The sequence below is a fragment of the Vanacampus margaritifer genome, chromosome 13 (assembly GCF_051991255.1).
Source record: "Vanacampus margaritifer isolate UIUO_Vmar chromosome 13, RoL_Vmar_1.0, whole genome shotgun sequence".
Classification (NCBI taxonomy): Eukaryota; Metazoa; Chordata; class Actinopteri; order Syngnathiformes; family Syngnathidae; genus Vanacampus; species Vanacampus margaritifer.
The window spans coordinates 23285856-23297248 of record NC_135444.1 but is presented as its reverse complement, the minus strand read 5'-3'; the positions used below and the strand labels follow the sequence as shown (position 1 = coordinate 23297248).

The following is an 11393-nucleotide window of genomic DNA, read 5'->3' as shown; positions in this document are numbered from 1 at the left end:
CCAGGTGAGTGCACAATAATCCGATTCCAATCCAGGTTTATTTGTAGGCACTTTATACCATATTTTGAGCATAATGATTGGTATCTTTTGTGGTTTGATGTACGCTATTCTTGTGTTTGTAAAGGTGCTTATAGTGTAAATAAAGCTTTTACTATAAGAAGAAAAGACACAAACACGTTGACATTTTAACATTTTTATTATTAAAATATTCACCTACAAAATTGGCCTATGAACACTATTTACAGCATAACGAGCAGCGTTGCCTGCTAATACATATAATAATACATATAATAATAATAATAAAAATCAAAATATTTTACAAAGAAAACACTGCGTCATCAGAGGGAGGGAGAGTTGAATTGGTGCGACTCGCGATGAGATGGTCTGAAATGTTTCAGTGTGTCCTGACAGGATTGCGCGGCGTCAACAACACCAGCGTAACCTCGTCTTATCTTGTACGGTAACCAGCTAGTTCAAGTACATTATTAACACCAACGTGGGCATTTTATTTCCATAGCGACCGTCCTCGCGCCGGCATCCAAATGATCTAGAATCAAAAATAAATTCACATTAAGAAATGCGACGAAGCACAAACACATCGTTATCTTGATTTACGAGTTTTGTTCCTTCTCCACAGACAAAACAGTCTCTTCGAAGATCAACGAGCTGCAGCAATATGAGTTGTTTTTTGCAGAGGATAAAGAATATATGCCTGTGCTGTGTTTGTTATTGCATCGTCTGTGTTCAGATGTCTGTTGCTTCAAGGGTTAAAACTACAACACCGATGCTAGCCTCCTATTTATGTGTTAGCATTATGCTAGCAGACTTTTGTAAAACAAAGTAATGTGGTTTGACTTGTTAGCAATAGCCGGTCCGATTTGGGAATTCTACAACTGCCTTTTGGGATATTATTATGCGATTTAAGTAAAGCAAACAAACCTTCACTGTTGTCTGCTTGTTCTTCTGACTGTTACTGTAGGAGACGATTAAAAAAGAAAAGAAAATGAGTACATGGTTTTATCCTATTTTATTGTGACATCAGATTGGAACTCACCCTGACTTTTCTTTGGAAGCGTCGATTCGCAAACTTCTCTGTAGCAAACATCCTGCTGCACTTTATACGTTCTTTTGTACCTGCAAGAACAAAAAGAACAAAGGACGATTAGAAGAAAATGACATGATGGGAATAAAAGCAAAAAATTTGAGTCGTCATTTTTATTAAGAAACAACAGTACAAGATTAAAGTTGAAATTCAATGAGGGAAAAAAAATCATTTGCGTTGTGTTAAATATTTTTCCACAAAAATGTTTTTCTTGAAACATGAAAAAAAAACAACTTCACTTGTGTAAGATTACTGCTTATTTTCCAAGTTGTTAAAATAATGGGAAAATGTCATTGCGGAGGTATTTTTATTCCGGTAGTACTTTGTGTAAAAAAGGCTTTGTTTGGGAATGAAATGCAACTTTGTGAAGGTGACTTACACGTAATGGCAGACGTCGCCCTCCCACACGGGCGTGCTCTTCGTCTCCGAGTAGAGGCGCGTGCACGGGTGAGGCACTCGCTGGCACGCTGCGCAAAAGGAAAACGTCACAATGCGAATATTCGACAAGGATTTTTATTTGATTTTTACTTTGCCATGGTTCCGACTTGATGGGGAAACCATTTTTACTCTTGACAAACTTCATTTCTCAGTATTTTGACCTCCACGCGATTGTTTTCACGCTACTGAAAGTAAATGAGCATCACGATTTCAAAGCCTCGCCGTCTGCTGTCGCTTGTTAAAGACACAGACAAGAAAAGGCATTCAACTTTATTCTTGTAAGATTGCTGCATTTTTATGTTTAAAAATCGTACTAAATTGTCGTACTAATTCAATTTGAATTATTCTATAACGACAACTTTTTTTGTCTGGAAAAATACGACTTAATTCTGGTCTGATATTTTGTTTGGTGAAAAAATATGACTTTTGAAAGAAAAAATATGACTCTGCTAAATAAATCTTGTAAGATTACAATTTAATGCTGATATTTTGTTTGTCAAAAAACTTAAGACTTTATTACTACTTTTTTGTTGTTGACATAACTCCTTAATACAGCCCAGATTTTTTGTTCTTCAAAAATACGACTCAATTCAAAAATCATATTTTTTGCACAAAAAAAAAATAAAAAATAAATAAAATAAAATAAAAATCTGACTTTATTCTTACAATTGTAAAATCAAAAAAAAATCCATTGGCATTCTCACGCTTCAATTTTTTCACCTAAAAAAATACGACAACATTTTTGTCTGATAATCTTCCGTCATCTGAAGTAGTACGACACGCACGCACGCACGCACAAACACACATACAAAAAAAAAAAAAAAAAAAAGGGAGAACAATGATGATGACATTTCAAATGATCAATACTGAGATCTCCCAGAAAAAAAAATAATAATAAAAAAAAAATAATAAAAAAAAAAATGAAGTAGTGCGACTCGTACCACGAGGTCAAGGAGCCGGAAGCAGGATGGCTCTTAATTTTAGGAGCTTCCCAAAGACACACCGGAGCTGACTGAACTACGCTGGCAACAGAAGATTGCGTCGTAACGTTTATTGCGTTGCCTGTTTTTGGTGACGTTGACCTTGCGGGATCCGTGTAGCGCTTGCGGAAAAGAAATCATCCTCTCGGGGACAATCCGGATTACGGAAAATGGAGCACACTCCTCTAGGATTTGAACCACAGGCCACAAGCTAGAATCCTAGCCATAAAGCAACAAGCCACAGTGTGAAGAAAAGAAAGCCTTTACTTGTCACATTGGCCACCAGATGTCAAGGTCAAAGACATTTTAATTGCCATGTGGCAGCAAGGAAGGAGGCGTCATGAAAGCCTTTTTGTGGCCTATGGGTATGATTCTGGTTTTGGTCCTGGGTTCAAATCCGAGAGACAGAAGTCACAGCCTGAGACCAACACAGAAGAACCGTGACCCACGCACACTCTCTGACAATGAGAGCGTCACTGCCACCTACTGTAGTGGATGTGCAATTACACTTCAGACCAACCAGCGACACGGTGAAGAAAATGACTCCATGACTTGTCCTAACGCTGTCTTTGCATGCGTGTGTTGGTAAACGTACACAATTCACACTGCGTGCCTTTGAACCCGATGGCGCAGTCGCAGACGTGCGAGCCGCCGCCGCCGCCGCCGCCATTTCTGCATGTGCCGCCATTCAGGCAGGTCACACTGACACAGTCTTGGGACGACTCTGAAACAACAAAAGAAATACATTTAATATACGCCGCACATAAAAATGACAAAATAATCATCTCAAGGTAAACAAAAAAATTGAGTTAAAAGGTTAGATAGACAAAAGATTTTGTATCCTGCACGAGTGCTGGATGTAGCAAAGCAGCCCCAGAGTTTAACTTCTGCACATAGAAAACAGTACCAAGTTTGGCCCTTGACGTGGTCTCCTCTTGAATCTCCAGCGCAAGGCTGATTTTGTTGGTGGTCTCCTCCATCCTCTCCAGTCGAACCGGTGGCTGGGGTTCTGTCGGGGGGAAACATGCAGCAGACAGATAGGGAACGATCTTTCATTTCGAGTTCAAAGTTCAGTTTCTTATAAAAAAAAAAAAAACACTAAATTGTTTTTGGGCTGGAATAGTTAATTAACTCAATTAACTCATTGACTGGCAGCCATTTTCTCTGAAGCAACCCCCTTTGCGCCCGGCTGCTTTACTGGATTTGGAGTGATTTTGCAAGGCCCACACAATATTGTGTTCTATTGCTATAAAAACATGGAAGCTACCAAAAGAAAGATTAGAGTCTCTTCTTTCATCTGGAAAAAGGGAAATTTGTATCTGTTCCCGTTTTGCAGCAATTCATATTAGAATATAACTAAGTTTCATCATTATTCTCAAATCTGTTGAAAACAGTGGGCAAAAGAGCTTTTTTTGCAACATGGCCCTGGCTGATCTCTTACACTCTGCTGGCACCTGCTGGCCGTTTTCTGTAATAACTAGCATTGTTCCAGGCATTCTCTTCAGTTCAGAGGCTGCATCAAAGCCTTGTTTGCTCTAGCATAAAATAACACAACAACAAAAAAACAAAAGTTTTTGGGACCATGGCAATATTTAAAATATAATTTTTTATACGTTTATGAGGGCAAATGAGTTAATAGCCATAATAATCATTTCATACCTATTCTTGTCTAAAAAAATAAACTAAAAATATTTTCGAAAAAAAAACCTCATAAGGAGTGAGTGATAATTACAATTTAAAAAATCTTGAGAAAATTATAGTGTTTTTTTCTAGAAAAAAAGAAAAGAATAAAACTATTTCATTCTTGAAAAAATTAACTTGTAAGATAAAATACAACTTTCATTGAAAAATAATCAAATTGAAGTGTTTTACAGTAACTTTGAATTGAGGCAGCCTGGAAAGTGACTGTGGCGTCATCCTTGAGATCATTTAGGAGCTGATGATGTCACGAGCAGCATAATTCAATTACCAAAGCATAACAGCAAATCTTAACATGTCACAAAACAACAAAAACAACACAAGAGCTCTTTTTGCCTCATCTAGAAACACACATGGAACGACTTAAGCGAGAGATTTTTTTGGGCCTCTTCAACGTAAACAAACGTCACACAAACACGCAAATGTAGAAAAACTAAAGTGGGTGAATTTTTTTTTTGAAATGGGACTACCATATATGGCCAAAACGATATCAATATTAAAATAGTACATTGGTAAATGTGGAAAAAAAAAAAGCAAAAACAGAATTACAGGTAGTGTGGAAGGGGCTTCTGATACGATATCTGAAGGCAGAAAACTGCAGTGAAGTGAATTGAGGTCACTGCCACCAGATAACAGTCGTATTTAAATAAAATCCTCACAAGTCAAAGCAAATAAAATGGGCCTAACAATGGCACATATTTGAAAAAAAAAGTGTAAGTTAGGTATTTTGTTGTGATTATGCTTACTGGTCCGATGTCGAATAGCTTTCCTTGGCAAGTGCGTGAACTTGGCAGTGATCTTTCCCCTCCTGTCAATCAGCTCAGTGTACCTGCAGAGAACATCCAAGTCAGTCCAATTATTTTTATTACTGTGCGATGAATGCTGAACAGCAAATCTGGTTATTATTACTCCACCCACTTTTATTTCCACATTCTTCATGGTGATCACAGGTGGCAAATCCAGGTCCAGAAAGTAAAAGCCCTGCCACAGTTTGGCTTTAGCCCCAGGTGCTAGCTAGCTAGCTAGCTCCCATGATGCTTGTTTTCCTGTCAAGGAGCTAGCTAGCTAGCTAACATCAGGGGCTAAAGCCAAACTGTGGCAGAATTTTTACTTTCTGGACCTGGATTTGCCACCTCTGATGGCAATTCATTCATTTTGATGTGTTATTTTCAGATCTGGCAAATCCAGGTCCAGAAATTAAAAACCACGCCACAGTTTGGCTTTAGCCCCAAGTTCTAGCTAGCTAGCTCCCATGATGCTTGTTTTCCTGTCAAGGAGCTAGCTAGCTACCTAGCACTAGGGGCTAAAGCCAAACTGTGGCAGGGTTTTTACTTTATGGACCTGAATTTGCCACCTCTGATGGCGATTCATTCATTTTGATGTGTTATTTTCAGAGGTGGCAAATCCAGGTCCAGAAACTAAAAACCCTGCCACAGTTTGGCTTTAGCCCCAGGTGCTAGCTAGCTAGCTCCCATGATGCTTGTTTACCTGCTAGGGAGCTAGCTAGCTAGCTAGCATCAATGGCGAAAGCCAAACCGTGACAGGGTTTTTACTTTCCTCTGGTTATTTTCGTACCTCGGTTCCACGCCGCCTCCCAGGTCCTGAGGCTGAGACGGCCTTCGTCCCGCCTTGGTCGGTCGTTCTCTCCTTCCGGGCCTGGCCTCCATCGACACTGAGCCCCAAAAAAAACACAGCAAGTATTTTTTTGTTATTGTTAATAGGTTACAACACTTGGTTCTAAAGTGAAAAGGGCTTTTGGAGATTGTCAGGTGGACTTGCGGTACTCACAGGTGGTGAAGTCCAGGTAGAGAGGCTGGCTGTGGACCTGCTCCTGTCCCGCCTTCTTGACGGAGGTGAGGGCGAGGCGGTATTGCTGAGCCGGCGTCAGCTCTCGCAGGGTGTACGAGCCCAGCAGGCCGCCGGGCAGAAAGCGGCTCCTGGTGGTCAGCCCTCGTGTCACGTTCACTACAAAGCCGTCGGATACCAACGCCGGATGGCGGGTCCAGGTGATGGCGGCCGAGTTGGCGGTGACGAGGGCCAGTGACAGGTTCTGCGGGGGGAGAGGTCCTGGAAGCAACATGAAAGCAACTTATTTTTGAAAGAAAAGGAAAAAAAAAAATCTAATTCTAAAAAGATACAACTTTTTCTATAAAAATACATATTTTTCTCTGAACAAATAAATTGTTAATAGTCTTCAAAAATAAGAGGGGGAAATCTATGGAAAGTCTTTCTTGGAATAAAACCTATTTATTCTCAAAGTAATGTAACTTGTAAAATGACTTTTTCTCTTTAGTCGAGGAAAATACAACTCTTGAAAAAAAAACTCTGTAAATGTGACTTTTTATTCTTGACAAATATGTGGAAAAGAGTTTTTGCTAGAAAAAATATACCTTTTTACTCTTGAATAAATTGACATGTTTCATTAAGAACAAATCTTGAAAAAATACAGCATTTCTCTAGAAAACAAATGAAAATAATTGTTCTTGGAAAAATATGGCTTTATTCTTGAAAAAACGCTTATCTAGGGAAAAAAAATTTTTCTTGAAAATATAAACTCATTATTTTTTAAATCTTGAGGGGGAAAAAAACTGTTACTTTTCATTCAAACAACTTTTTAATTGTTTATTTATTTATTTTGAAAAAAGGGTTTTTATTCTTGACAATTGTGACGTTACTCAAGAAAAAACATTGAGAATCATCTATTTGTATGTGATGCTGCTCTAAGTTTGTTTAAGTAGCGGTTTGAAGGTTCATAATTACTATAATATCTGTGCTAAAAGCTAATTTCCCGAAGCTCGTCTATGGCCATTCACATTACAGGTTAGCATTAAGCTAGCTGACTTTCATAGGTAAAGGTGGGGAAAAAATATATCGTACTGGTCCAAAAGCGTAAGGGTCCTGCCGAGCGGCTTGTGGAGGGAAACTCTTCGGGCCTGAGTCCACTTTGGGTCAACACGTCCACTGTGTACATGTGGGCAGGAAGTAGAGAACTAAAAAGAACATTACAAGTAGATGTTACGTTAAGACATGGAGAGTTGTGCAACTGAAGCAACAGCATCCTCTAGTGGTGGGAACATGCAAACACTGGCCAAGCAGAGCCTTTTACAGGCAACACAAGAGTATGAGGATCACATTAGCTGAGGGGCAACTTTAATAGGCAATGTAGGTAGGTAAGTAGCTAGTAAGCTAGCTAGTTGAAAAGTAGGCAGATAACTAGATAGCTAGCTAGGTTGTTAGGGAGCAAGCTAGCTAGGATGATAGCATTGTAGCTAAGTAGGAGGCAATGTTGGCAGGTAGTGAGGTAGGTCAGCAGATGGATGCTAGTGATTGGTGAGCGGTTGGCTCCGGACGCGAGGTCTGACCTGAAGGCATGTTCGGTGGTGGTGGCGTTGAGCAGGGCCGTGTGCGCGTGACCGCCGTCCTCGGGCGTTAACGTGACTCGAATCCTGCTGACGGGCGCGTGGCGCGCGGTCTTGAGGTTAAGGCTCCAGCTCAGCCACACCTCAGACGACGACACGTTCATCGCCTGAAGATGCTCCACACGCCGAGGCCCTTCGTTCGCAACACAAACAATACCGTCAATATGAGTACAACCACTCGAAAGAATGAGAGGCTGTCAGTGACGCCGTTCAAGATGACGAAATGTTGGTGTGTGTTTGTGCGCGTGAGAGAGCGTTTCAGCCGTGCTAAAAGCGTGTAGCGTGTCTGTCACTGACTGGTGCGTATGAGAGCGGTGGCTGGCCTGCTGACGTGGTCGCTGTTGGTGTTGCGCTTGATGGAGTAGGTGGAGATGTTGTAGAGCAGGCCGGGCACCAGACTTCGCAGGACGTGCCGCCGACTCTGCCGGTCCAGGTAGTCCACCTTGCGGGCGCCTCCGCGGCCGTGCGGCGCGTACGTCACCACAAAGCCGCTGAGCCACGCCGCAGAAGACGCTTCCGGCTGGTCCCAGCGCAGCTCCATCTCGCTCTCCTCCACACGCTGCACGTGCAGGCCGGAGGGGGGCAGCAGATCTGGGAACAGTTGGCAGAATATGACAGCAAGGCTAGACGACCGGCGGAAGTTACATACACAGGGGACAGGGAGAGCTTTTAACATGTTTTTGTGCTCGGGTAGTTTGTTAGGTAAGTTGGTAGGTAGCTAACAAAATATAGTAGCTAGCTAGCTTGCTAACTTGTATTTTTCTCTAGTTTTTTTTTTTCCATACACAGTGGCATACACACTCAAACATACACAAAGTGGTCTCCCGGTTGGGAAATTAAGTCATGCTGCCTGCATCGCTGAGTATTTGGCAGTGTGATATGTTGGTAGGATTTGTAATTTGGCAGCTTGGTATGGCATAGTTAGTTAGTTAGGTTGTTATCTTGGTACACTGAGTAGGTAACTCGCTTTTTTTAGGTAATTGTGTGTAGTTAGTTAGTTAGTTAGTTAGGACACTACATAGGTTGAGAGGAAGGTAGGTTGCTAGGAAGGTGGCTTAAAAGGAAGATAGGTTGTTATCTTGGTAGTTAGGTAGAGTAGGCATTTTTAGTAACTGTGTGTAGTTAGTTAGCTAGTTAGCTAGTTAGTTAGTTAGCTAGTCTGTAGCTAATTTGCTAGGCAGGTTGGTAGGTGTGTAGCTAACGAGTATGGTAGATCAGTAGGTATGTGGCTAATTTGGTAGCTTTGAGGGCCGTCAGATAGTTAACTCATTTGCTCCCCAAAACATATAAATACGTTCTATTTTAAATGTTTTAAGTGTCCCCCAAAAATTATTTATACATTTTTAGAGCATGCAAAAGGCTTTGATGCAGCCCCTGACCCGAAGAGGTCGCTTAAAGCAAGGGTAGTTATTACAAAAAACGGCCAGCAGGTGGCAGCAGAGTATAAGAGATCAACCCGGGCCATGTTGCAAACAAGCTCATTTCCCCACAGTTCTAAACAGGTTTGTGACTAATGATGAAACTTAGCTAAATTCTAATTCTAATTGTTAAATATACTTTTTTTCCTGATGAAAAAAAGAAGCTCAAATATTTTTATAGCAATAGAACGCAATATTCTGTGGGCCTTTCAAAACCAGTCAAAATACAGTAAAACAGCCGGGAGGGGGGGTGGGGTTGCTTCAGTGAAAATGGCTGCGAGTTAATGAGTTAAGTAGTCGGTCGAAAGGCAGCTAATTCAGTACTTTTGCGAGAGAGGGAGGTAGCTCGCTAAAATGAAACCTTTTAAACAGTACATAAATCAAATGAAATCAAGATATCCGACCTTTCTCACAGTCTTTCCCGGTGTGTCCGGCTTTGCACACGCAGTCGTAGTTTCCTCTCCTGTCACTTCTGCACTCGCCCCTGCTCCCGCACGGATGCAGTACACAGGGGTCCTCCACTGGGGGGCGACACAGACAGGCGCTCGCTACAACGCTGCTCCCAAAAAAAGCGTGAACCGGCTGAACTTGAGGAAGAGGAGGAAGAGGAGGAAGAGGAGGAAGAGGAGGAGGGAAAGCCACTTACACATCTGGCACCGGTCGCCGAAGAAGCCGTCTTTGCATGTGCACATATAAGTCCTCTTGTAGACACGACACACGCCGCCGTTCAGACACGGGTTGGACTCGCAGCTGTCCTGCTCTACATGCACGCAACGTGATGACGGCGATGACAATTGAGGCATTTGTTTTGTAACATCAATAATACAGTCAACATGAACGGAACCACTTGAGGGTTTTGTCGATGGCGGGTGTTTTTGGTCTCCATTTGCCGAATGACTTGTTATCTGAACGCGAGTGCGGTTATTGGCGAACCTGTTTGGCAGTGGCGTCCTTTAAGGCCCGCCGGGCAGCGACACAAGTAGGACCCCGGCTGGTCCTCGCAGGTTCCTCCGTTCTTGCACGGCTCCGACAGGCACTCGTTGATGTCTTTCATGTAATAGAGTGGAAATAAAGTCCAGTTTAAGCAGGGTTAGCGCAACAAGCTTATGGATACGTTACAGCCTTCCTTCAAAATTTGAAAAAAAAAAAATCATTTGACATTTTTGCTCATTTACTTTCATGAAAAAATGCGCCTGTCTGACACGCTGTAGCCTTGCTCGCAGTCGCACACAAAAGACTTTCCGTGGTTACGACACGTGCCGCCATTGATGCAACGGCTCGGACGAGCACTTGTCGTGTTCTGGAGGACGGATGTAACGAACTAGCATCATTTGTGGATGTAAAATCTGTTTGGGCATTTTTGTCATATTCTTGATATTTTGCTTAAGTGGATTTTTTTTTATTATTTTTTTTGTAATGTTCACAGACGCCACAAGCTTGCGGCAAAGCAGCACTTAATTTAAATTTACCCTAAAAATTTTAAGTTAGAGTCAATGTAGTTTCTCTGCAAATAACGTAGGATAGATCCCCCCCCCCAAATTGGTGCGTTTGCGACGTACCCTCGCAGACGGGTGGCTGGCTCCAGTCGCCCTGGATACCGCAGACGCTCTGCGTGGCTCTGGGTACGGCCACGTATCCCGCCTGGCACAGGTAAACGGCCACCGATCCCGGCAAGGTAGACGAGTACTGAACCTCGGCGTGCTCCACCTGCGGCGGCGACCCGCAGCCCACCTCTGAAATATCAGCAATCGTGTGGCCTTTGTTAGCATGTTAGCAAGAAAGAATGTCAGATTTATAAAAAAAAAAAAAAAAGAAAAAGATTTCAGAACAAAAGTTAGAATCATAACACTACAAAAGCCATTCACATAATTGCAGGAATCATTTTGTATTTGATTTTTTTTTTATAAAAAATGTGGAATGTTATAAGAGTAATAAAATATTTTTTGGGAGAAAACATCTGTAGTAGTTCAAGAAAAAGTTTTGAGGGGAAATAATAGCAGCAATAGTAGTAGTAATATTATAGTATAATGCAATTTAATATATATTTTTTGAAATAGCATAATACTGTATTATTTTATAATATAACAGAAATAATTATACTATGCTGTAATATAAATGTAAAATGTAATGTGACTGAAAATATATTGTAATCTTAAAAGAACAATATCATAAAAGAAAGCTGCTAAAAAAAAATCAAAATAAAAGTCGTAACTACAAAAACGTGCATGTCTAATTAAAAAATATATTTTTTTTTTTAAGTCACAATACTTATAGTATATAGTATAATTTTGTATTAGTTTATAAAAAGGTGACATTACAGTCATGTGTGTCGAATTTT

General features: G+C 41.2%; 1 protein-coding gene across 1 annotated transcript in view; it reads right to left on the bottom strand.

Annotated features, from left to right (window-relative positions):
- Positions 1-177: 177 nt before the first annotated feature.
- Positions 178-11393, bottom strand: part of sned1 (sushi, nidogen and EGF-like domains 1) — a 28538-nt gene continuing 17322 nt past the window's right edge. Inside the window, exons 16-31 of the mRNA XM_077583986.1 lie at positions 10615-10788; positions 9989-10102; positions 9702-9815; positions 9460-9576; positions 7935-8228; positions 7581-7770; positions 7096-7208; positions 6007-6285; positions 5794-5890; positions 4965-5047; positions 3428-3529; positions 3116-3244; positions 1482-1569; positions 1055-1134; positions 940-973; positions 178-547 (exon numbers count right to left, since the gene is read on the bottom strand). Of these exons, the coding sequence (XP_077440112.1) occupies positions 942-973; positions 1055-1134; positions 1482-1569; positions 3116-3244; positions 3428-3529; positions 4965-5047; positions 5794-5890; positions 6007-6285; positions 7096-7208; positions 7581-7770; positions 7935-8228; positions 9460-9576; positions 9702-9815; positions 9989-10102; positions 10615-10788 (2006 nt within the window). The 3' untranslated portion in view covers positions 178-547; positions 940-941. The remainder of the gene's footprint in view (positions 548-939; positions 974-1054; positions 1135-1481; positions 1570-3115; positions 3245-3427; positions 3530-4964; positions 5048-5793; positions 5891-6006; positions 6286-7095; positions 7209-7580; positions 7771-7934; positions 8229-9459; positions 9577-9701; positions 9816-9988; positions 10103-10614; positions 10789-11393) is intronic.